The following is a 26,800-nucleotide window of genomic DNA, read 5'->3' on the forward strand; positions in this document are numbered from 1 at the left end:
TCAAGCAAAAAAAATCTAACACTATTCCTGCCACATTGTTATTACTTAATAATGGGTGTTGATTGATGAAGGGCTGTGAGATTTACCCAGATAAATATAACACAAAGTAATATACCAATGTATAGGAGAGGAGCAAGCCAAGTGTTATTTTGTTACCACAGTAAGAAGACAGAATAATGAGCTGTTAAGAGCAGGTAGGTAGTACTGCTGCCAGGAACTATGGAAGATGCCATTTTCTCTCCAGTTTTAAGGCTGCCAGCTCAAAAACAAACAAACAAACAAACCACAAAATAAAAGCAAAAACAAACAAACAAAAGAACAGAGATAGAGCTCCTCAGCTGGTGGCCCCTAAACTGGCCCCAAAATTACAAATGTAAAGCTTTGCATGTTGAAAGGAAAAAAAAGTTGGAGAGTGCAGTGAGCCTCATTGTTGTAGACTATGATTGCTCTGGTGTCTGCTGCTCTGGCTTTTCCACTGTGACATGATTGGCTTTCCTCTGTGTTACCGGTGTATGCCCTGGGAAAAGCCCTGTACACTGGGTAATACTAAAAGTTATTTGTGGCCAGTTTATACCAACAAGCTGAGCTGTGTTCACACTGGATCCCAAGGTTTTAGAATCTCAGAATTATTAAGGACCAACCAGCCCATACCTGAGTGGCAATCCTCCCTTCAGTGTACTTGGCAAATATTCATCCTGTTTCCAATTGAAGACCTCTAGCAATATGGATCTGTCTTCCCTCTAAGACTTTCTACTCTAATATGTTTTTGTCATTAGATTTTTCTTTACACTAGACTCCAGATTTGCCTCTCTGCATCCTCTACTCATTGTTTCTCATGATGACTATTCCAAAATTTGAAGAGTTATTAAGTTCCTCATCTTCCCCCCAAGGCTTTTCTTCCCCATGTGTACCACCCCAATTCCTTCCATTAACACTTGAATGGCACTGTCTCCAGCTCCTGGTTTCCTGGTTATCTTCCTCTACATCTGTTAAAGTTTGTTCATCTCCTAACTAAAATATGGGATCCTCAACTGAAGGCACACTTTTGATATGATTTGACCAGAACAGAAGATAATAGGACTATCACCTCCCTTATATTGAATACTGTGTCTCTGTTAATGTTGATTAAGTTCAAGTTAGAGTGTTTTTATTTGTTGTTATTTTTTTACTGACACATTATACTGTTAATTCATTAAATTTGCGGTCCATTACAGTCATAGGTCTTTTTTTATTTAAACTGTTCAAATGAATTACTTTTTTGAACCTAAGTGTAGGTTTTTACATGAATTTGTATTAAACTTCACCATATCTTTATTCTATTCTTCTAGCCTTTGAGTATCAGGAGATCCTATTGTTCCTATCCAATGTATTTTTTAACTCTCAGTTTTGTGTCATCTGGAAATCTGACAAGCATACCATCCATCTTTTCATTCAAGTGGATAAAATTGTTGAATAGAATGGGACTGGGGACAGATTCCCAGGGCATTCCATTAGAAACATCCCCCCAAATTGACATCATCCTACTATTGACTATTCCTTAGGTCTGGTAATTCAACTACAAATCTACCAAATTGTAGCATTGTCCCCCACATATTACTCCATATTGTTCTCAAGGATAGCATAATAGACTTGGTCACATGTTTAGTTGAAATCCAGGGAAATTCTGCTTATATCATTCCCCTGACCTACTCACTGCCAACCATTCTACTAATCCTGTCAAAAAAGAAAATAAGATTTGTCTGGCATGACCTGTTCTGGATGAAGCCATATTGGCTCTTAGTGACCACCACATCCCTTTCTAAATGCTGGCAAACTAGCTCTTGGATCATGTAGCTCAGACTTTGCCAGGAATCAAAGTCAAACTCCCTGCCTCTACTTGTTCTTGTTTTGAAAATTGGAACATTTTTTTTTTTAAACTCAGGGCATCTCTTCCATTCTCCATGATTATCAGAGATCACTGGTTGATAGTTGGCAAGCTTATGTGTGCCTAAGAATTTACATGTCTGTCTCCCCATTAAAATGGAAGCTCCTTGAGAGCAGAGATTGTTTTTGTCTTTCTGTGTGTTTTGGGGATCTTACCATGGTGCATGTCCATATTAAGTACTGGTAAATGTTTATTGGCTGACTAAAAATATCTGCCATTTTAAAATTTGTACTGAGAAATATAGTTCATTGTTACTTGGTGACCTGAACAGATTGCTGGTATCTAGGTGCTTTCTTCCTACCATCTCACTCTACTAGGAGTTGAAATTATTTCTGTCCTGTCCTTCTCAGTCTAAAGATAATTTTCCTTATTAAAGAATGCAAAAGTGAGCCAAAAGTTGAACTGCATATATTATCAAACTCAGTTGATGTGTTAGTTTTGTTGAACTGATTTTTTTATTTTGTTCTTTTTAATTCTTTGTTACAAGGAATGACTTTTCTAACAGGGCAGAAATGAAGGATATATTTGGAAATGAAGGTGATATAAAAACAAAAAAATTAAAGAAAGGGGAAGAAAAATAAGAGGTGAATAGTTTTCTTCCCATAGTCATTGTCATTATTTCTTCTACATATATATGTAATATACACATATATTATATATAATATATATTTTAACTTTATTCTTCATCTACCCCCATTCTTCCTAAGTAGATTTTTAAAAATACTTTTCACTGACCCTTGCACTTATTACCTCTTCTGACACTTCTAAATGACCTTATGTTCCTTGTATTCTTCACATATTCATATTTTTCCTTCATCTTCTATTCATGCCTTTTAAAAAAAATCTGTTGGTTGCTAAATTTTCTATACATCCATGTCAGTTTCTTTTCATGTCTCCCCTTTCTATTTTTCATTGAAGAACCTACATAAGCTTCTGAGTTTCATGTATGATAATATTCCTTCTTTCTTGGGCTGATATTTCCTATAGTATTTTAGACCAATATCTTCTCTCTGCTCTCTGCATAACCCATCCTCTGTAAATCCAGGGTGTGCATCAGACTATAATGTGAAAACTAGCTCCTCCTTATTGCTTCAGACTCTCTTGAAGAATTAAGTTACCCTCATCATCTCCCTTTTTTAAAACTGGAAATAACCATTAAGGCAAGGTAAGAATTTATCCTTTTACTCAGCTTTTGGCATTCATAGATGTATGAAGAGTTGAAGTCCCCATTAATGTGATACCTCGTCTCCTTGCTGGGTTTATGAACTGTGTACTGAAATTCACAGGTACTTCCTTCCTTCAGTTAGGAAGTCGGTATCATATCCCTATCATAATATCATTTCTCTATTCCCTTCATTGATAATTTATTTTTCTTTTCTTTTCTTTTAAGGTCTCCTTATTTTTCCTAAGTGCAAGGGACATGCAGGGCTGCTGTACTCTGACAGAGAAGCTTTGACCCATTTAGTTCCAACTTGGGCCATTTTATCTGTCGTTGGATATCTCTCTCACAGGGTCTTGACTTTAGCCCAACTTCAGCTTAGAGCTCCTGAGCTCAAGTGATCCCCTAGCCTCAGGCATCCCGGAAACTGGGATTACAGGGCTGTGCCATCACACCTTGCCATTGATATTTTCTAAACTGCTTTCAATCATGCTTCTCCCCACCAATTTCTGATTTCTTCACATGAGAGATTTCCCAAAAGTCTTTTGAGCAAGACAGTATATATGTGTATCCTTATTCTACAAAATATAAGATGTTAAAAAGAATAGCTGAGTTTCACTATATATAAGAAGCTATATAAAAACACAGAATCTCTCTCTGTGTTTTTTGAGGGGAAGGCAATTGGGGTTAAATAAATTGCCCAAGATGACATAGATTAGAAGTATCTGAGGCTAGATTTGAACTCAGGTTCTTCTGATTCCTGGCCCAATACTCTATCCATTGTACCATCTAGCAGTCTCTGTTTTATTTAAAAAATTTTATTTAAAATTTCTCTTGCTATCCTTTATTCAGGAATCACTTTCACTTGCCATGATAGCCTTCTCCCTTCTCCCAGAAAGCCATCTCTTATAATAAAGAATTGTATCGATCAGCTCAAATGGGGTCACAAAGATGACCAAACAACAATAACCAGCTCTATATCCTCTATTGCTCAGATCACGGGCAGCAAAATCAAAATCAAAAGAGTGGGGTCAAGAGGACATGGATTTTAACCTTGCCTCTGTCTTTACTAGCTGTGTGATCCTGGGTATTTATATTCCCTCTCTGAGCCTCAGTTTCCTCACCTGTGAAGTGGATTTACAATAAAATAGAGTGTCTATCTCAAATAAAAGATTATATGTAAAGTATTTGAAGCATTTTGCAAACGATCAAGGTTATTGTTGGAGAATAGAAAAATCATTCATATTTTTTAAAGTTAATATTTTACAGTGTCTTGCACAGGTGGTTAAAATAAGTGCTTTTTTGAAGCCAAATTTTATTATTATTATATCATTATCATTAGCTTCTCATTGTTTTACCTAAACCCCAATTTATTTCCTGGCCTACTAACTCTGGGTTGCCAACAAATCTGTTCATTGTGACCTTCCCCCTAACCTCTTACCCCTACCCCATGACCCCTACCCCCCTGCTCCCACCAGGCATCAAGGTCCCCACTGGGCATCCAGCATCTATCTGTTATGCCATTCCAGATACCCGGAAAGCCTCGTCTAGTTCTGCTTTTGAAATTCTACCCAGAGTTCAAGGCCCAGCTCGGGTATCATCTCTTCAGGATGCCTCACCACATCTCCCTCCCATTAATCCCAGTTAAAAATGGTATTTCTTTCTTCTGACCTTCTAAAGAACTTTGTCTCATTTTTCATTCTTCCAGACCAGCAATTCTTAACCATTTTTGGTTAAGAGATTATATTTAAAGTGCATTAGTCCATTACCTGGCATAAGCTTAATAAGTACCAATCTCTTCCCCAATCTGTACACACACACCTTGAGCAGTCTAATAAAACCCAGCTCATCGTTCAGTTTTTAAATACCCTAAATAAAATTCATAGGATTATAAAAGTCATCAATTGTACTGAGATATAGTGATCAAAATGATTCCCCCCCCCTGAGGCTGGGGTTAAGTGACTTGACCAGGGTCACACATCTAGGAAGTGTTAAGTGTCTGAGACTAGATTTGAACTCGGTCCTCCTGAATTCAAGGCTGGTGCTCTATGCACTGCGCTACCTAGCTGCCCCTCAAAATGATTTTTAATGAGTTCATGGACCCCATGTTAAAAACAAACAAGCAAACACTATTGCTCTTGACTTGGAATCAGAACTTGGATGCTTACTAGATATATGACCCTAGGCAAGTCAATCACTGTTTGCCTCAGTTTCCTCATTTGTAAAATGGGGATAATAATAATAATAATACCTATCTCCCAGAAATGATATAAGTGAAGTACACTGCGAACCTTTTGGTGCCATCTCTATAAATATGAACCATTTTTATTCCATTCCTTTCTATCTTTGCTTTATAATACCGTTGATCAGTCAATACGCATTTATTAAGTATCTACAATGCCCCAGGAGTTGTGTTAGTGTTAGGAAGACAAAAAGCCTCAAAAGGGTTTCTAGCTTCACAGAGATCACAAGCTAATGGGAGAGACAACAAGCAAGTAGTTATACACAACAAATCTATTTATAGGATAAAAAGGTAATAATTAAGAGAGAAAAGACACTAGAATTAAAGGGGTTGGTAAAGGCTTCCTGGAGATGAGATTTTAGTTTAGAGGAAGCCTGGGAAGCCAGAAGGCAGAGATGAAGAGGAGGAAGAATAGTCCAGGCATGGGGGGGACAGCCAGAGAAAAGGGCCAGAGCTAAGAGGTGGAGTGTCTTGTTTGTAGAAAAGTGAGGACGTCAGTGTCGTTGAATTGAAAAGTATTGGGGCAGCTAGGTGGCGCAGTGGAGAGAGCACCAGCCCTGAAGTCAGGAGGACCCGAGTTCAAATTTGATCTCAGACACTTAACACTTCCTAGCTGTGTGACCCTGGGCAAGTCACTTAACCCCAGCCTCAGGGGGAAAAAAAAGTACTTGTCAGGGAGTAAAGTATAGGAAGATCAGAAAGGTAGAACAAGGCCTAGATTATTAAGGGCTTTGAACAACAGAGGAAGTGATAAGGGAACCACTGAGTTTTATTGAATAGGGAGTGTGTGTGTGTGTGTGTGTGTGTGTGTGTGTGTGTGTGTGTGTGTGTGTGAGACAGAGAGAGAGAGAGAGAGAGAGAGAGAGAGAGAGAGAGAGAGAGAGAGAGAGAGAGAAGAAGGAGGAGGAGGAGGAGGAGATATGGATGATTGGATCTGTGCCTTAGGAAAGTCACTTTAGTGACTAAGTGAAGGACAAACTAGAGTGGGGAAACATCTGAGGCAAGTGAACCATCAAAAGGTTATTGCGGTAATCAGGTCTCAGGTGATGAGAACCTATGCCAGGGTAGTGACAGTGTAAGAGAAGGCATGTTTAAGAGATTTTACCAAAATGAAATTGGCACATCTCAGCAATAGAAGGGATGTTGGGGGAGGTGGGGAGAGAAGGAGGCCCATAGCATATATTCTGGTTTTTTTTTCTGTAAAACAATATGTTCTCAGCTGAAAGAGAGAGTCATGGAAGGTTTGAGAAGGGATGAAAAGCTTTAGAAGAGCTACTATGGAGATTAGGATAGTGAGTTGATAAGAGAGATATAGAAGGATTCCCTAGTGGCAGTGAGGGTCCAATTGATATTGCATAATACAAATCTACAATGGACCTAATCAGGAAAGTTGCATGATTTTCTGTACCTGCTTTCAGCAGCACATATGGAAGAGCTAAGGTAATGAATGGTGGGAATGATCAGAAGCTAAGACTTGGCCAGGCACAATCAACAACAGGTTAAGGAGGCCAGGGACTCAGGGTAGATGGTATAGAATTGAATTGCTTCAGTAAGGAATCAAAATGGGGGGGGGAAGGAGAAGAAATTAGTTAATATAAGGGAAAGTGAGAGAAAACTTAGGGTCAAAGAATTGAAAGTTTGGATATGAACAAAGAGTAGGCTTCGGTGAAGGAAGGCAGAAGTAGAGGTAGAAACCTAGATTATGATCAGATTTCAGAATTCTTGAACATAGAGATGGTACATTTGTGGGTGATAGCAAGATCTTCTTGGTCTCTATGTTCTTGATAGCAAGACCAAGAAGATCTTTGTGTGAGGCTGAGGTGGGAGGGAGGAGTAGATTTTGGGAAATGAGAAGGATTAAGTAATTAAGGTGTTTGAAGAAGAGTCAGTATGTATGTTGAAGTCCTCAAGTATGAGGGCAGGAATTGGAGGAAGAAAGATTTTGCATCTTGCATCAAACTCATTGAGGAAAGAAGATAGATCTGGGACCCGTAGACAACAGCTACCAGGATTTTGATTGGGTGGAAAATATGCATAATATGAATCTCAAAGCTAGAAAAGTTACTGAGTGATGGAGGAAGAGGAAGAACTTGAAGTTGCGATGGGAAGCAAGTATTGAAAGTATAGCCAGAACATGAAAGGGGGGCATATTTCTGCATATTGCATGTGTTATACCCACTACTAGATTATTAGTTCAGCGATGCGGTTTTTATATCTTCACCAGTACCTAGGTCAGGGCTGCACCTAGACATGTATAATAAATAGTGAATAAATGGATGGATGGAAGGAAGGAAGGAAGGGATATCCCAGGCTAGATCCTTCTAGGCCCCATTCTGTAATGCTCATTGGATTGAAGAGGGGCATGGTCTCCTGGAGCTAAAGCTGGAAGGAAACTCAAGAAGCCATTCACTACAATCTCTCATTTTGTAGATGAGGAAATTGAGGTCAAGAGAAGTTCAATGATTTGTCCAAGATTACCAGAGGTGGAATGCCAGAGGAAGTCCTCTGACTCCAAAGTTTTTTTCACTGTACTATTTTGCCTGAATATTACTATATATTGTTACCAATTCTCTAAGGGAGAGAGTAAAGGAAGTAGAAGAGTTGATTTTTAAATCAGACCTGATAAATTATTAAATTTTCAAGGTGAACATTTATACTGGAAATGGGCAAATGCTACAAATGTTTTGTTGATTGTCTAGGCGTAAAGTGATGGAGAAAATTTAATAATGCAAATTAAACTTAAAAGTATATCATTTTTAGGGGGGAGGGACTTTTTTTTTCCTAGAGAAGCAGTTGTTTGCTATCTATCAGCATACTCCTGGAAGAGCATGTCATAGTCTGGCTACTTTCTATCTTTCCGATCTTCTTACACTTTATCCCTCTTTCTTTACTCTGTGATTCATTGATACTGGTTCACTTGCTATATACTCTATTTCCTAACTCCAGGCATTTTCTCTGGCTGTGTCCCATAGCTGAATATTCTTTTTCCTCATCTCTGCTTTCCTTGGCTTCTGTCAAAGCTCAGCCAAAATCCAGCCTTCTGAAGGAAGCCCTTCCTAATCCCCCTTCCGAGATTATTCTCTATTTAACTTATATATATCTGATTTGTTCATAATTGGTTTCATGTTCAATGCAATGGGCAAGGACTGTCTTTTATCTTTCTTTGTATCCCTAACACTTAGCACAATGCCAGACACGTAACATTTATTGCTATTCATTTGCTTCACTCATGACCCCATTTGGACTGTTCTTGGCAAAGATACTAGTGATTGGCCATTTCCTTCTCCAGCTCATTTTTAGATAAGGAAACTGAGGCAATCACAGATATCCGATTTGCTTAGTGTCACACAGCTAGGAAATATTTGAGACTGGGTTTGAAATCAGGGAGCTCAATCTTCCTGCCTCTTCTGCAATCTTCCTCAAAGTCCTGCCCTCTGTCCACCGTGCTACCTAGCTACATAATATAGTAGGAACTTAAATGCTTGTTGGCTTCACTCCATGAGATGTGAGTAACATTCTGTGGCTCCCCACTAAGTAGAGGTGGGGAAATGTTAACCTTACTATCATCCTTCCTGATTTTATCTGTATTACCATGTTTGAGTCTATCACTTTTTAGTAAGCTGGGGATAAATTTGAGCATTTTCAATGGAAGTGAGAGATCACAATGAAAAAAGGACCAAGAATAATGCCAAATTTGGATCAGTTTATTCAGGAGAAAAGAAAAAGTAGAGGAAGCATATGGCTTCAAGTATTTGAAGGGCTTTCCCATGGAAGGCTGCCCTGGTTCCACTCAGCCCCAGAGGACAGAATGAGGGGCAGGGGGTGGAAGGCAGAAGGGACCCAGAGGCAGATTTCAGCTTCCTGACCATGGGAGCTGACCTGCAGTAGACAGTAGCTTTACGGGACAGCAGTTTTCTCCTCGATGGGGTCTTCTGGCCAGTCCTGATGACTGTTTGTCAGGGATACTTTACAGGGTCTCCTGATGTTCAGCTAGTTTCTATGAGATGATCTCTGGGGTCCCTTCCAGCTCTGAAACATTAACTTTTGGTGAGTTGGTGGAGGCTGAGTTTTCCCGGACATGAGAGTTGCCTTCCCAGCTGCTGGGTGCTGGTAGACAGCTGAAGCCCCTCAGCCTGGAATCTGGTTCTTTCTGTCTGAGGCTTCACTCCTGTGTTCTTCTTTGTTTTAGCGAGAATTAAAGGAGCAACTTCAGGCCTTACAAGACAGCGAACGGGAACACACAGAGGCCCTGCAGCTTCTCAAGCGCCAACTGGCCGAGACAAAGGTGAGCCTGGGGTCTGGAGGAGGAGGGGAGGATGGCACCTCGGTGCCCTTCACCCCCTCAGCCTGAGGAAGTGCAGGCAGCCCTGGGGCCAAGGTGACACACTGGAGCCCCAGCTCTTCCATCTGCCAGTGGGGGCAGGAGAGCCTGGAGCCCCTGCACACCTGAGGCCTTCAGTGTATTAGGAGGCGTTGGAGGGGGCAGGTCCATCTGTACCACTGTGTGTCTGGAGCAGACACAAAGGGATTGGACCAGAGACAATAGCCACATCCACCAGCTGCTTCTCTCCCCTATCCCTTGAGATCAAAGTAGGGGCGGGGAGAGTAGAATTCAGTGTCTCTTCTGTGGGACTGCCTTGTCAGCGTTTCCCCCCCCCCCATTCCCATGAGTTCCTGTATCTGAGGTGTTCTATGGCAGCAAAGTCAGGCTTCAAGCCCATAAGATGACTCTTGGAACCTGGAGCTTTTGTTCCTGACTGACCTGGACCTTGAGACCACCTAGTAGAGTTGGGAAATAAAAAGCCCTGTTCTCCCCTTTCCCCAGCCCCTTTTCTCTGCCCTCCCATTCTCTCTCCCCATGTGTTCCTTTTATCCTTGCCCAGCTTCCTGTTCCCCCACCTCCTCCTCCCTTCCCCCTACTTTTTTGTCCATCTGCCAGGCCTTCTTGTAGGCCCATGGGGTCTCAGAGCCCCTTACCATTCCCCCAACCCTATTTCCTGCCTCAGCCTTGGTGTTTATATAAGAAATGCCTCTTTTTTTCCTGCAGACACTTTGGAGGTCATATTTCACTTAGTAGCCAACTGTGCATTCCTGTGGCATTTGCACACACACACATGCACACACACACACACACACACACACACACACACACTTCATCACTAGAATAATCTTTCCTTATAGTCATTCTGCAGCAGCTCATGATGGTATTAAGCTGACCCTAATCTCTCAAAAGCTTTGTCAATGGAGCCCCAATTCTGGAGTTGTTAATGGGCCAGAAGGGCAAGTAGTGAGGGTGGTTGGTGTTCTGGGGATCCCTTGCCTAGAGACCAAGCTGGGTGATTGGGTGATACTTCTCAGTAAAAGGTTAACTTCCAGTCTCCCAAGTTAATTCCTCCTCCTCCCATCAGGAAAATGACTTTTTTCAGTTTTTACCCAATAGCTCTAAGCTAAACTCTGCTTCTCCTCTCAAGGAGGTTGGAGTCTCTGAGACAAGACCAAAAAAAGGAATTTGTAAAAGTTGGACAAAATAGACTGTTTCCATTGAATGGGACCTAGAAGAGTGGTGACCGAGGGTCAGGAACAAGAGGGCTCAGCGACTTCATACACAAGCCACTTTTTCTGTTCTTTATATATTAAAATGTTCATGATTATTAAATTCATGAAAGAAGACAAAGGAGTTAGGAGGGGCCTGGTTTCGAATCCCAGCTCTGGCAATGAGACTGTCTGAGTCTCAATCTCTTCTTCACGAGAATGGGAATAATAATATCTAGCATATCCCCTTGGAGAGGCAGCATGACAGATTAGCTCAAGGGCCAGCCTTGGGGAGTTGGAAAGAGCTGAGTTCAAATTCTACCTAAGCTGCAGCTTTGTGACATTTCTCAGGCGAGTTAATCTCTCAGGGTCCCCAGGCAACTAATTTTCTGAGATTCTGTTGCTGAGTCAACAGTCTGCATGAGTGAAGGGAGACCCTAGACCTGGGCTGTCCCCTTCCCCATCCCAGCCAAAAGAAATTGAGGCTCAGATAAATGATGAGATGGGAAGAGCTGTAGAAGCCTTTTGGAAGTGTGTGCTGTTTTGAGTGTTCGGGAGTTCGGGGTGGTCCCCCTGTCCCCAGAGCCTTGGATGCACAGAGTGGGCTGTAGTGGGATGTTGACACAGACAACATCCAGACATCTCCCGGGTCCAATCCCCCTTTTGTCTGGAGGTTCTGGGTAACTTCTGCGGTCTGGCTGGGCCAGCGCCACCCAGGCAGAGTCAGGCTGGATGGGCCACTGATGCCAAAGAGCCGCTAATTACTGTCTGCCTCTCCTGACTCACCAGCCTTCAGGGAGCAGGGAGTTTCTTCTCCAGTCCCTTCAGTAACGCACACTGGCAGAGCTTAGCGGGGCTGCTTAGTGCTCACGCCCCAGTGCTCTTTTGAGAGAGGTCTTTGAAAAGAGCTTCGATTCAGCCTGTCAGTTCTTTACAGGCAGCCGTGTCGGGCCTGGAATAGGCCTTAATTGAGCCTTTGTTCAGCATACAGTAGGTTTCCCCCAGCCCCCCCTCCTGCTCTGCCGGTGGGATGTCAGCACTGAGCGAGGCGGTCTCTGCCCAGAGGAACTCCCAGCCTAGGGTACACACAACTGGAGAGAAGGACGCTGCTGAGTCTTGGGCATCCCACCACCTGGAGGATGATTCTCACTTCAACCAGCCCCCTCCAAGGGGACTGGCAAGCAGGGCTAAGGACTCCAAGCCTGGAGGTTGAGGCAGACTTTAGAAGGAACAGTTGAGAGAGAAAGAGAGCTCTTCCTGGCTTGCAATGGGATCCCTACGTCACCCCAAGTTCTTAACTTTGCCCTCAGGAAGGAGATAGGGCATTGCTCTCCACTGCCTGGGTTCTGATAATCTCCTCTAGGGCAGGAAAAGTAGAAAGAAGGGGGCCTCTGTGAGTCTGTGGAAACAAAATCAATGGAACTTAAAAGGCTTAGAAACAAGAAGGACTTTTTCTTTCTAGTCCAACCCTCTCCTTTTATCGAGGAGTGGTCAGAAGTTCAGAAAGAGTGTCACTTACTCAAAGTCACACAGCAAGTAAGGAATAGTCAGGATAAGAGTCCCTTGGCTCCAAAGCGAGAGCTATTTCTGCCCATATTATGCCAACTTGGCAGCCAATTGGATAAAAATTGAGGAGAAAAAGGAGAAGGAATTAACTTGGAAATTTGAAGCTTGGGGGCTGGAAGGATGGTAGTACATCCAATAGAATGTGCAGGAAGAAAGGCAAAGAAGGAGTTCCATTTTAGACATTAAATTGTGGGGGGGGGGCAATTGGAAAAGGGAACTCGGTAGAATGCAGAGGGAACCAGACTTGGAGGCAGAGGACCTGGGTTTGTATTGTGATTGCATTATAATTGTATAACTTAGCAACTTCGTGGCCTAGGAGACAAAATTCTGGACTGGAAGTCAGAAAATCTTAAATTCAAATTCTTAACATTGTTTGGCTCTATCTTTTAGTTTTTTATGTGCCAATGCTTAGCACAGTGCCTGGCATGCAGTAGGTGCTTAATAAATACTAGTTGCTTATTTCTATTCCCAGTATCTAGAATAGCGCCTGGCACATAGTAAGCTTTTTATAAATGCTAGTCGATTGATATGACCTTGGACAAGTCATTTAGAACTTCTCTGAACCTTGATTTCTTCATCTGTAAAATTGGGATAATGGAGCTAAGACTTATCTTTTGGGCCCATTGTGAGCCATGGACGCAATATTTATGAACTCTCTGAAAAGCTCTAAAACACAAAATCAATATTGGTCACCATTATTGCTGCACCCTACACTGCGTAAAGGCAGACCCAAAAGCAACATGGAATACAAGTCAGGTTAACACCAGTCCTGTGCACATTTCCTGTGGCCCCTGCCACCACCACAAAGTAGAGGGGACCCAGGGCCAAGACACTGGACCCCCCTCAGAAGATAAGCTCCTTGAGGGCAGAGTTACCTTTGCTCCTGATTTGTATCCTCTGGGTAGGACCGTGAATGGTGTGCCAGACCTTGAGTCAGAAAGGCTCATCTTCCTGAATTCAAATCTGGTCTCATGCCTTTACTGGTTGTGTGACCCTGGACAAGTCATTAACCCTATTTCCCTCAGTTTCCTCATCTGTAAAATGAGTTAGAGAAAGAAATGGCAAATGACTCCAATATCTCTGCAAGAAAACCCCATATGAGGTTACAAGACATTGAACGTGACTGAAACGACACAATAACAAAATTGTATTCTCTGAACTTTTCACAAGATTAGCATCTATCAAGTGTATAATAAATGCATCTTCCTATCCATTTGTTCATCATCCTCATGGTGCTCTTTAATCTGGATTTTTGTTGACTGGATCTGAGTCATCAAATCTTTCAGAGTTGTTTTTCTTTATATAGTCGTCATATAAATTGTTTTCTTGGTTCTGTTCATTTTACTCATATACATTTTCCCAGGTTTCTCTGAAACCAAAACTTTCATCATTTCTTACATAAGTGATGCAGTGGGCAAGAACACTGGGCATAGGGCCAGGAGATTGAGTGCCAATTCTATCTCAGCTACTTATTAGCTCTATGACCCTGAGCAAATCATTTAACTTCTCAACCTCGGTTTTCTCATCAATAAAATAAGGAAAACAAGAGCACTCACCTGTTGGGTTGTGGTGAGAATTAAACCTGTACAGCACTTTGCAAAGCTTAAAATACCTTATAAATGCTGGCCAGAAACTATTATTATAGCATAATATTATTCTATTATATTCATATATCATATTTTGTTCAGTCATTCCTAGTTGATGGAAGTTTCCACTTCATTGCCTCGACAAAAAGAGTTGCTATGAATATTTTTGATATATTACCTGTCCTGCTAATTCATGGTAAACTGAAATATTCTGTCTCCGCCCCCACTCCTCTAATTAACCCCTTCTTAGCAGTTTTATAATAGGTGTGCTTTGTGAGCTATGTGTTTCAGTCCTCCCCACAGCCAACTCCATATCATCCTTATCTTCTGAGACCCCTGATACATGTTCTCCCTCAGCTTCCAGGATGTTCTCTAATTATCCTCCTACCTCCCTAACTGCACCTTCTTTGTCTTTTTTGTTGTGGTTATTGTTGTTTTTCAGCATCATAGAATTAGAAAGAACTTTAGAGGCCATGTAGTCCATCCTATTCTCAAATAAGAATCCTCTGGACTAACTCCCCAATGAGTGGTCATCCAGATTTTGCTCCTCCAGGGAGGATAAGGAGCAGGTAGGTGCTGCAGTGTTTAGAGCACTGAGTCTAGAATCAGGAAAACTCATTTTCCTGAGTTCAAATTCTCAGATACTTGCTATCCATGTGACCTTGGAAAAGTCACTTAACCCTATTAGCCTCAGTTTCCTCATCTGTAAAATCTGGAGAAGAAAATGGCAAATCGCTTCAGTTTGTCTGCCAAGAAAATACCAAATGGAATTATGGAGAATTGAACACAAGTGAACAACAACCACTACAACAAATCAGTGAGGAGACCTCAGTGCTCCATGAAGTGGCCCACTTCACTTTTGGACCACTCAGATCATTAGGAAGTTTTCCCCCTATTTTGAATATATAATTACCCCCTTGCAGCTTTATATGGTTGCTAGTTCTACCAATCAGAACAGAACCTAATCCCTCTTCTATAGGTCAGCCCTCTTGGGTCCCTACCAAAGATTTCATCTTTCTGTCCCCTAAATATGGGTATTTCGTCCTTGATCCTCTTCTTTCCCTTCTCTTTATTTTCTTCCTTAATGATCTCACATGCTCCCGAAGCTTCAGTAACCATCCCTACTTGGATGGCTCTCAGATCTCTGTCTCCAACCTAGGGCTCCAGTCTCCTATTGACATTTGCCTGCTAGATTTCTCCATCTGCACGACCTTCCAGTGCTTACAACTTAATCATGTCCAAAACTGAACTCCTCATTCCAATCATGACCTCCCTCTGCATCCTCAGACCTCACACGTTTTAATTGCTCTATATGGTGTCATTTTACAGTAAAGATATATGTGTTGTATCTGAGCTCTATGAATGCAAGGATTGTTTTACTAAATTTTGAATTTCTTCAATGCAATACAGGCCAATGCTCTGTATATAGTAAGTCCTTAGTAACTGTATTGAATTGAATTTGACTAACATGTATTTAATACCTACTGTGTACAAGGTCCTATGGCATTTTTTTTAAATAGTATTTTTTTTCCAAATTAATGCAAAGATAGTTTTCAACATTCACCTTTGCAAAACCTTTGTTCCAAATTTTTCTCCATCTCCTTCTCACTTCCCCCTCCTCAAGATAGCAATCAATCTGATATAGGTTAAATATGTGCAGGACTTCTAAATATATTTCCATATTCGCCATGCTGCACAAAAAAAAAAATCAAATCAAAAAGAAAAAAAATACAAGAAATGGAAAAAGCAAATAACATCAAAAAGGTAAAAATACTATGCTTTGATCCACATTCAGTCTCCGTAGTTCTCTCTGGATATGGATAGAAATTTCTTTCATAAGTCTATTAGAATTGCTTTGAATCACCCCATTGTTGTAAAGAGCCAAGTCCATTGCAGTTAATCATCACATAATCTCGTTGTTCCTGTGTAGTGTTCTCTTGCCTCTATTCACTTTACTTAGCATCAGTTCATGTAAGTCTTTCCAGGTCTCTCTGAAACCATCCTGCTGGTCATTTCTTACAGAACAATAATATTCCATAACATTCATACACCGTCATTTATTCAATCATCCCACAAATTATATGTATCTATTCAATTTCCAATTCCTTGTTATGGTATCTCTTTTCCCATTTTCTGGTACACTTTTAGAACACACTCTTGGACTCCATTTCCTCTCAACCCACTTATTCCACTTTGTTACCCAGGGGTGTCAGAGGATGCAGCCCATCTGATGTGTATGACCTTTTTACTTCTCAGCAGCTCCAACTTGAGCCCTGCCTAGCCGGATCCTGCTAGAATCCTCCCTTCCTAATAGGTCACCCAAGGGAGTTAGGGCCTGCCATACATAAGAACTGTTAGTATTGAATACCCCACTTAGAATGTTAGCTCTTTGAAAGCAGAGACCAGAGATTGACTTTTCAATTTGGATCCCCTGCACTCAGCCAGTTCTTGTACTGTTTAATAAATGCTTTTTCATTCTATTCCACTGAAAAGGGCTTCCCAAGAAAGCCCGGGGTTCCAGGCTGGCAAAGTTCCCATGGTCCTAAAATATTGCTCTTAGAGGTAAACAGCTTTGACCTTGGCCCAGGAGTCTAAAACCTCATTGGATCATAGCTAGTCAGGAGATGGCAGAAAGATGCAGCCCGGAACAGCAGCAGAACTGTGAAGGACCCTTAGGGTTAGGGGATAAGCATTGTGGGCTGGGAGCAGAGCAATGTTGGGTTGTTTTCTAAGCACCTACTCTGTGCTGCGTATCAAGGAGACAAGAATAGCAGACCTGAGCTCCAGGTTCACTCAGCTCATTGTCTTCTTGGCACTTTAATGAAAAAATTAATAGCAGTTTGCATTCATCTTTTCTGGATACCCTGTCATATTCCTCATAGCAGATATTCCATTTCTTCTTTTCCCTCAAGTCCTGAACTCCTCCCTTCCCTCCTTCCCCAGTCCACTCCCACCTACTCCTACTCCCACCAAATGAGTTTATCTCCTACTTTTCTTGAGAAGAATAAGGCCATGAAATGGCCTGGAGCACAGTAGGATAAACCCTGAAATCAGAGGCAGGAAAGCTGAGTATACTTTCCTCCCTAATATAGCTAGTATCCTAGCTATAGGACTCCATAGGCCAAGTCACCGAAGCACCAACTGGTGCCTCAGTTTATTCACCTATAAAATGGGAATGATAATTCTTCAGTACTTATTCCCCTCTTCCATCCAAAGATGGATTAAATGAGACAATGTAAGTAAAAATTTGTTATATAAGTGTTAACTATTATTATAGCCCCTCACCAAGGCATCCTCTCCCCAATCTAGAGAATGACATGGCCTTCTTCTTTACTAAATCTAACTTCCCTTTAACGACTAGAAGGGATGGTCTCTGGCTTTCAGGATGTCTTCTTTTCTGAGCCTTTATTTAATCCCTCAGGACCTTTAGTCAGACTCCTCTTGCCTTTTCCCCCTTGCATGAAGGAGACAACTATAGTCCCCAATAAGGATCATGGATTTAGAGCTAAAAAAAATCTTAGATATCAAGTTAGGCCCCCCTTTCCCTCATTTTTACAGATAAGGAAACTGAGAGCCAGAGGTTCACTGACTTGTCCAATGATCAATAGGAGCAAAATCCAGATTCAAACCCAGGTTCTTTAAATTCCAGTCCATTATTATGCCATTTCTCATGGGTCTGTGAGTGGTGGCTACTCCCAGATAGCTCTTGGAGATGAATTGAGAATTAGCACAGGTTATCAAGCTATCAATGAGACAGGCAGCCAGGAAATTGGTAGAGTTGGGTGGAGCTAATCCTTGGACAGAGAGGATTCCTAAGACCCTGACTGGTGAGAGGGTAAGAGGGAGTTAGCATGGTACCTGATGTGTCTCTTCTGAGAAAATGATCCACCTACAACATGATGCAAGAACTCAATTGCAGGCAAGTCTGGCAGGTATTTGATAGACCAAGTGAGTAAGCTTGGAAGCTGGCTAGTTCCTGCTGGATTGATTTCTCAGTATGTACTTCTGGGTGATTATCTGTTCACTCTCTACTTGTATTTCTGCGAGTGACTCCTTTACCAGATTCTGGAAGTGGCAAACTCAGTATCTTGAAAGGGCGTGAAAGAGAGAGGGGAAAATGGAAGAGAATGAATAGATACTCAGTTTGGGCCATCCAGATATGAGGATTGGGGCAGGGGGCACAGGGCTCAGGGAGTGGGGAGAGTCAGTTCAGGGAACAGAGAGCTCAGAGAGCTGGGTCACAGCTTCGAAATCAGAATTCATTTAGAGTTCTTTAAAAACTCAGTACCTAGGCAAGATTGTTCCCCTTAGGATACATCTGTTTATAATCTGAGGAATGGAGGGGCTGGCCTGAGAATTCTTCAAGGCCTCCATTTGGATCCTTCAAAAGAGATAATGACACTGTTAACAATAGTGGCTAGCTTTTATGTCAGGCAGCCAGGTGTCAGGCCTGGAATCAGGAAAACTCATCTCCCCGAGCTCATCCAGCCTCAGACATTTACTAGCTGTGTGACCCTGGGCAAATCAGTTTCCCCATAGTGTCCTGGAAAAGGAAATGGCAAACTACTCCAATATCTTTGCCTAAAAAACCCCAAATGGGGTCATGAAGGGGCAGACATGACTGCAAAACCATTAAAAGCATTTAGATAATGCTTGAAGGTTAGTAAAGCCTGATATGAGCCTCATAATAACCCTGTGAATTAAGTGCTGTTATTATCCCCATTTTACACAAGAGAAAACTGAGGTTAATTAGAATTAAATGATTTGGGTTAAGTGTCTTAGGCAGAATTCAGATTTAGATCTTTCAGATTCCTACATCTAACACTATAGCCATTGAATCACCTCAGTGATATATGTGATTTCAATCTGTCCCCTTCCATCTCTCCTTGTTCACCAATCATCTCCTGTCTGTATCCTTTCCCTTTCTCTCTAGCCTTCAAATGGTATGGAATTTCCCCTTAACCCTAATACCCCCTTAAACTATCATTCATTCTTTTTTTCCATTTGCTGCCAATTTTCTAGAAACATATCCTCTCTGCCTCTACTTCTCTGAACCCACTCACCCCTCAAGTTCTAATACTCCAGCTCTCGTCCCCACCGCTTTATAGGAAATGCATTCTCCAAGGTCACTGGTGAGCTCCTAATTCCTGAGTTGTGGCCTTTTCTCCTTATTAATTGTGAATAATGTGATTAATACTGGCTCCCATGTACATGGGACTTCAGTGTTTACAAAGTGAGTTTACTTGCTTTGTAGAGTGTCAGTTTTCGTCTTTCCCTAATCTTACATCAGAGGAAACTGAGTCATAGAGAGCGTAAGTGATTTTTAAAGGCCCACTGATAGCAAGTGGCCAAACTTGGATCCACCCCGGGTTTTGATTCCAAGATCGATACCATGCTGCCTCCTGTTACCAACCACAGGGGATCAGAGAAGACTTACTGGAACAGGTGGCATTGGAGCTGGGTTATTACTGCCAGGATAAACTAGACTCAGCCTGACATTTAAAGCCCTCCATAATCTGGCTCCCACCTACCTTCCCACACTTATTTCATGTCATTCTCTATTCCAGCCAGATTTCCCCACTTGCCATTTCCCATTCAGGACATTCCAACTCCTACTTCGGTGACTGCACAGGATGCCCCTTTTGGAGGCACACCCTTGCCACCTCAGCCTTCGCAGGATGGATTAGAGAGAGAAGGCAGAGTAGAATTGGGCATGAGGTTTGGAAACTGATTGAATGTCAGAAGTCAAGAAGGAAAAAGAATCAAAGATTAAACCCAGAGTTTAAAGATGGGAAACTAGGTAAATGGGGATGTCAAGGACAGATGTTGAAATCCCTTATAAGCTTCTTGGGCCTTTGGTCCCAGACTGGCTAGAAGATTAAAACTGAATATGGTGGGGCAGTGGATAGAGCCCCAGCCCTAGTGTTGGGAGGACCTGAGTTCAAATGTGCTCTCCTACACTTAACACATCCTAGCTGTGTGCCCCTGGGCAAGTCACTTAACCCCAATTGCTTCAGAAAAATAAATAAATAAATGAAAATTGAATATGTCTTATTGGCACCTTATGTCTATAGGACAGGACCCCACCAGGAGATATGGGAGGCAAGAAAAGAGTGGGATTATGATCCTAAATTATATTTCCATTGGTGTAGGGAACTCACTCAACAAGTGTTTTTAAACCTGATGTTATGTGCAAGATGCCACGCTAAGCATTGGAGATACAAAGACACAAATGAAAATGAAACAATCCTTGCCCTCATGGAGCTTACATTCTCTCTCTCTCTCTTTTTTAAAATTTTTAATAGTTTTTTTTGAGCTTACATTCTCTCTCTCTCTCTTTTTTTAAAAATTTTTAATAGTTTTTTTTGAGCTTACATTCTCTCTCTCTTTTTAAATTTTTAATAGTTTTTTTTTTTGAGCTTACATTCTCTTGAAGGGAAACAACAGATACAAAGAAAAAGAAATATATAAAAAAATAGAAAAAGGATACTATAGAGATACAAAGTGACTTTTTAGGATAGCTAGAGAATCAGGATGGTTCTTCTGAAAAGGGTAGCTGCTGAACTAAAAGACCCTCCTACTTAGGGGGCAGGGTATAGAGCCCAGCTTCTTAAACTGCAGTTGTTGACTCCAAATGTGCTCTTGTAACAGAATGTGTTACAAGGGCTCAAAATTATGATTTATTAGTAGTAAATGTTTAATTTATGGTATACCCGAGGTCACATAAAATTTTCTTGGGCAAATAGGGGGTCACGAATGGAAAAAGTTTAAGAAATACTGATATAAATGATGATTCTGCAAATGAGGCTGAGGAATGGTCAGACAAGGAGTAATAATTCACAATAATAGTAACTAGTATTTACATAGTGCTATAAGGTTTGAATAGCCCTCTGCATGCTTTATTCTATATGGAACCTCACAAAAACATGGTGAGATTAGTGCTGTATATTATCCCCATTTTGCAAAGGAGGAAACTGAGTGAAGCTAATGGATCATACAGCTATCAAGTCTTCCTGATTCCAGCTCTACACAGTCTCTACTGTACCACCTAGCTGCTTCAGATAAAAAGCCACGAAAGAGCAATGTCACAAAAACTCAAGGAAGAGAGGGTATCTCTGATGAGAGGGTCTTGTGTCATTTAAAGAGTTATAGGGAGGGGGCAGCTAGGTGGTGCAGTGGATAGAGCTGAAATTTAAAGCATTTAACATTGTTATTATTTATCATGGACTTGTCCACTTCAGCAGATACCCAAGGGAAAATTAAAAGCATTGCCCCCTCCCTGCCCCCTCCAAGTAAATGGACTTTCCAAAGTTTGGGATGACACTACCCTCTAGTGTTGACTCTTTAGGGAAGAAAATTTTCACATCACCTGAGGGAGATTCTCGCTGATCTTGAGCTGCCAGGGGCCAGGGAGTCAGGCAGCAGGAGCAGTCCTAATGGGAGAGGGTCCTAACTCATCTGCTGACTCCTTCAATGTCCCATTGCTGTAAAATGTCCAAACGGCCACCCAGGCTGGAAACCTCAGACTCCTCTTGGATTATACTCAGCTCCTCGCCCTACCTCATTGTCCGTCAGTTGCCAAATTCTGTGAATTTTACTTCTGATATTTCTCACAGACATCCTCTTCTCATTGCTGACATGGCAGCCACCACCACCACCCTATTTTGGTCTTCATTGTCCCTCACTGGGATATTCTAATGGCCTATTAATTGGTTTCTCTACCTCCATGTTCCATCCTGCTTCCCTCCCCATCCAATCCATTTACTTGCCAAAATAGTCTTCTTAAATTAGCTTAGGTCTACCATATCCTTCTCCTACTTAGAGACCTTTAATGGCTCCCACCACCGAACAGAATACATATCCCTCAGTTTGGTCTTCTTTGTTTTGACTCCAATCTACCTTCCTGGGTTTTATTTCACATTACCCCCTTTTAAATATTCTTTTGCTATTGTTGTTTGGTTGTGTCAGTTGTTTGTGATCTCATTTAGGGTTTTCTTGATAAAGATGCTAAAGTGGTTTGCCATTTCCTTCTCCAGCTCATCTTACAGATGAGAAAACTGAGGCAAAAAGGGTTAAGAAATACAGGAATACACAGCTAGTAAGTGTGGAGGCTGGATTTGAATGCCAGGCCTAGTGCTGTATCCTCTGGGCCCATTCTACATTCTGACAAAAACTAGATTACTTCTTGTTTCTCAGACTCAACATGCCATCATTCACCCCTATATATTTGCACTTGCCATCCCTCCTGCCTTGATTGGACTCCTTCCTCTTAGCATTTCAGATTTCTTCTCTTCCTTCACAGCTCAGCTCAGGGACCATGAAGTTTCTATGATGTCCTCTCCCATCCCCTCTGCTGATAATGTTCTTTCCCTCTTTATATATCCCTTTGTCTGTTCTTTCTCTCTTCCCATAATTCCCCACCTTCTAGTTCTCAATCCTTGCATGTGGCGCTTCCAGGAGGGTGTAACTTCTAAAAGTTAGAGACTGGCCTCCTTTTATTGTATCCCTCATACCTAATAATGTTATGCTCATGGTAGGTACTCAAGAAGGATTTGCACTAAGTTGAATTGAATTATCCTTTGCACTTATATAACATATTAAACTTTACAAATACTTATAAATCTTTTTTCCCCTGGTCCTTTGTGAGATTGGTCAAGGGAAATAGTAGTATACCCATTTTACAGAAATAAAAACTTAGGGAGTGGAAGATGATTGCTCAAGTTCACAGAGCTGGTCAGTGAAAGAGCCAGGGCAGCATCCTACCCCTACATTTTTGTCCTCTGGTACCCCCGTGCCCCACCTTGTACCCCATGCCCTGCCTCACACTGTGTCTGTTCTCTGCAGTCGTCCACCAAGAGCCTGCGGGCCACCATTGGGGAGGCCTTTGAGCGTTTGCACCGGTTGCTACGCGAGCGCCAGAAGGCCATGTTAGAAGAGCTGGAGGCAGACACGGCCCGCACACTGACAGACATTGAGCAGAAGATACAGCGCTACAGTCAGCAGCTGCGCAGGGTCCAGGAGGGCAGCCAGATCCTTCAGGAGCGGCTGGCTGAGGCGGACAGGCACGCCTTCCTGGCTGGGGTCGCCTCGCTGTCTGAGAGGTACTGGGGAGAGGAGGGGTCCAGCTAGGAGGGGACCATTCCTCCATCCATCCACCCTGGCTAGTTTCTTCTCTCTTCCCTCTTCCCTCTGATGACTGGCAGGAGCTAACTCTGACCCTAAACTAAAAGCCAACAAGAGTTTGCTCCTCCTCAGCGAATGCTAAGAGAAGTTACCTGACTATGATTTTCACTTAGAAAAAAGTGCATCATAAAGTTCTGTACAGATGTAAAGCACAAATGGAATCATTTCTTTTTAAAGTTTTTTTTCCATCCCCTTTACTTCCAAAGAGATCTCTTCTCCTCTCCTACTCAAAGAATTAAAAAGAAAAAGAGCTGTCAATGAAACCAAAGAATGCATTGAGCATCACATACCATGAGGCAGCTAGAAAATACTGACCACGGAGGCAGGAAGATTGGAGTTTTTTTTCTCTGTGCTGGCTGTGTAGCCTTGGGTACATGACTGAACATCTCAGCCTTAGCTATAAAATGGAGGTGATACTAGCACCTACCTGAAGGGAGAGAGGCTATCTCCTCCATGATTAAAAATTGAGCAGCAAGTTCCGTACATTTGGTGGGGACCTGGGGAGGTGTGAGGGAGGTAGTTGGTGTGAGCAGGAAGCTAACAACAAGTCTGCTTCAACCCTTAAAAAGGATTCACAGCTACATAAACCTGGTCCATTCTTATACCAGAATAAGGGGCCATCAGTGGGCATCGGAGGCTGACATTTCCTCAGTTCTTCAAGTTTTCCAGAGCAATAAGTAAATAGTATTCTCCTTATGATGAAGAAACAGAGAGGGTAAGGAACTTACCCACAATTATTAGTAGCAGAGCTGGGACTTGCACCCAGGCCATGCAATTCCCAAACCAGGTTGGCAGTTCAGAATGAGCAGTTTGAATAGACAGTACAACGGAGTAGATTAAGGAAGCCATTTTGGCCAAAGCTACCAACAAGGTAGCTCTCTTCCCTGGCTCCCTTCTCTCCCTGAGAATTCTTCAGTGACCTGGGAGACTGCAGAGTGTGCTGGGAAGTCTTTGAAAGGACCATCATCCTTAGTGGTCATCAGCCACTGATGACCAAGATCACAGTAGGAACTAGTGACTAAAATACTGAGGCTGGTTGTCCTCCATCGAGGGGCAATGACTGACCCGGGAAAGAGAGAGCAAGGTAAGGATGGAACTTGATAGGAAGAATCAAGGTAAGGGCTACTGTGCACAAAGTTCCACCATTCTATTCCACCCAGGAGAGAAAAAAATACCCTCTGAAAAGAAGGCAAACAAAAAACCAGTGTGAGCCATTGACACCTCTATGTCAGTTAATCCTTCTAGTTATCCAGTTACACAAGGAGATGGGATGAGAGATAAATGATTTTTATGGGGATGTGGAGAGAGAGCCCTAGACCATGGCACATGCTCCAAGGAGAATTGGAGGACTGTCTCTGTAGACTATATGGGCAGTGAGGTTGCCCCATGAAAGTTTAGCTTAATCCCATATCATTTTAGCTTCTTTTTTCTTCTTCTCCTTCTCCATTTTGTATCCATGCCATCTTGGGTGGGGCAGTGCTGCAAATACCTGGGATGAAATGGGAAGCTAGCCCCTAACCCAGAACACTCTCCTTCCAGGCTCAAGGGGAAGGTTCATGAAACAAACCTGACCTATGAAGACTTTCCCACGTCCAAGTACACGGGCCCTTTGCAGTACACCATCTGGAAGTCTCTCTTTCAGGACATCCACCCTGGTAAGGTGCAATCCAGATCTCCTTGGGGATCTAGGGACGTAACCCCTCCTGGGGAGGGGGGTGTTGTTTTCTGACTCTCTGCTCGGGGCAGGGGAACTTTGGGGCACAATTTGGACCCAGAAGTGGAAATGATGCAGCATCCGATGCAAGGGACGGAGAAGGCAAAGAAGCCATTTTGCACCAAAGGAAGGTGCAAGAACAGGGAAGACAGACTTGTAACTAAAATAGAATCTAAATGGCAAAAATCTTCCACTCTGGAGGGTATAATAATAATAATGATTGTTGTTATTATTACATAGTGCTTTGAAGGTTTACCAAGTGCTAGATATAAATATAAATCTATCTATATGTATGTATAGATATAGATATTACATCACAACAACTCCAGAAGGTAGGTATTATTCTTATCCGCATTTTACAGCAGGAGAAACTGAGGCTGAGGCTAAGGGCGGGTATGCAGCTTGCTCAGCGTCACCAGCTAATGCTTGAGGTAGGATTTGAACTTAGAGCTTTCTAACTAACTCTAAACTGAGCCCCTTACCCACCGAGCCCCCTAGCTGCCTCCTGAAAGGACAAAAAGCAGAGATTCACACACCAGGTCCTCCCTGGAAACACGATGGAGCAAGTGCCACCAGGAGGCTATCAGCTCCTTTGAGGGCCCAGGATCGTGCTGTGCTGTGGGACACCCATGTGATCCCTTCAGGGGATCATCCCAGCAGATGCTCAGGAAAGTCTGCCACAGACTGTGGGTTGTTTGTGTGTATTCTTTTGACTCTGAGGCCAGTGGCATTCAGAGAAAGGGAAAGTCAGCACAGAGAGGAGTGCTTAAATCAGGGAAGGCTTCCTGGTGGAGGTAGGGTGTGGGGAGAGGAAATTGGAAAGAGGGAAGTATGTGAGAGAAGCCCTCAGAGCTGGCGTGGAACATGGAATCATCTTCCCAGTTACCTGATACCCCGGTCAGTCTTACACACCATCAGTAATCCAGTCATACTTTAAGGGCATTTCACAAACCAGTTAAAATTTAATGGAGGAGAGGGAAGAAGCACTAATGCCTTTTTTTCTTCATGAAAATTGAAACCCACCAAAAAAAAATTTAAAGCGATGAGAGCGTCCAGCTCGCTTCAGGAATTTGTGTCCCAAGGCCAGGACAAAGTTTCTCCTCAGTTCCCCAAAGCCCTGAGGGATATGTTCACAGGGCCACTGACTTTAGCAAGGATGGTCATGAAAAGGTGCCGCATTACTGGGGAAGGACATGCTCCCAGTTTCTTATCAGCCATTTAATTTTATGGTTGCAAGAAAAGAAAATTCTTTGCTTATTTTCTGGGTAAGACCCTGCCTTTACTTGAGCCTTGACATCCTCATCTGTAAAGTGGGTTTAAGACTTACCTTGATTCCTTGTGCTGTGTGATGTTTGTTATCATAACCCTGAAGTAGTGCTGTGGGTAGGGGAGGTAGGGTTGATATTATTCTCATTTTCCAGATAAAGAAATTAAAGCTAAAGCTAAGGGAGAAGCATCACAGAGCAATGGATGTCGTAGAATTTGGAGTCAGAGAAGCTGGGCTGACATCTCAGTTCTGCTCCTTACCTTTGTGACTTTGGACAAGCCACCCCCCCCACCCATGCCTCAGTTTCCCCATTTGTAAAAGGAGGGGGTTGGTTCCCAAAAAGGTCCCTAAGGCTCCTTTTCACTCTGAATCTGTGATCCAACAATCCCAAAATTCCTTAGGAGTCACACAGTCAGGTGATTGCTGGGACTTGTCCAAGGTCACACAGATAGAGATCTGAATCCAAGCCCTTTCCACTGACTTCAGAATCAGGGCTCCTTCTCTAGTCCTTCCCAGGATCAGCCCCTAGGCTGACGCCACAGGAGTCACATCAGTTGTCAGGCTGTTCCTTATTCATCCTGGCTCATTGCCCAGCCTGCACTGAGAGAGATTCCCAGGGTCTTAGAG

At 42.4% G+C, this 26,800-nt stretch overlaps 1 protein-coding gene across 1 annotated transcript in view; it reads left to right on the plus strand.

Moving 5' to 3' along the window:
- The window catches only part of TRIM62 (tripartite motif containing 62), a 56,129-nt gene that overhangs the window by 19,234 nt on the left and 10,095 nt on the right, over positions 1-26,800 (plus strand). The window contains exons 2-4 of the mRNA XM_074305525.1: positions 9,515-9,610; positions 22,854-23,110; positions 24,732-24,847. Of these exons, the coding sequence (XP_074161626.1) occupies positions 9,515-9,610; positions 22,854-23,110; positions 24,732-24,847 (469 nt within the window). The remainder of the gene's footprint in view (positions 1-9,514; positions 9,611-22,853; positions 23,111-24,731; positions 24,848-26,800) is intronic.

This window comes from Sminthopsis crassicaudata, chromosome 3, assembly GCF_048593235.1.
Source record: "Sminthopsis crassicaudata isolate SCR6 chromosome 3, ASM4859323v1, whole genome shotgun sequence".
Classification (NCBI taxonomy): Eukaryota; Metazoa; Chordata; class Mammalia; order Dasyuromorphia; family Dasyuridae; genus Sminthopsis; species Sminthopsis crassicaudata.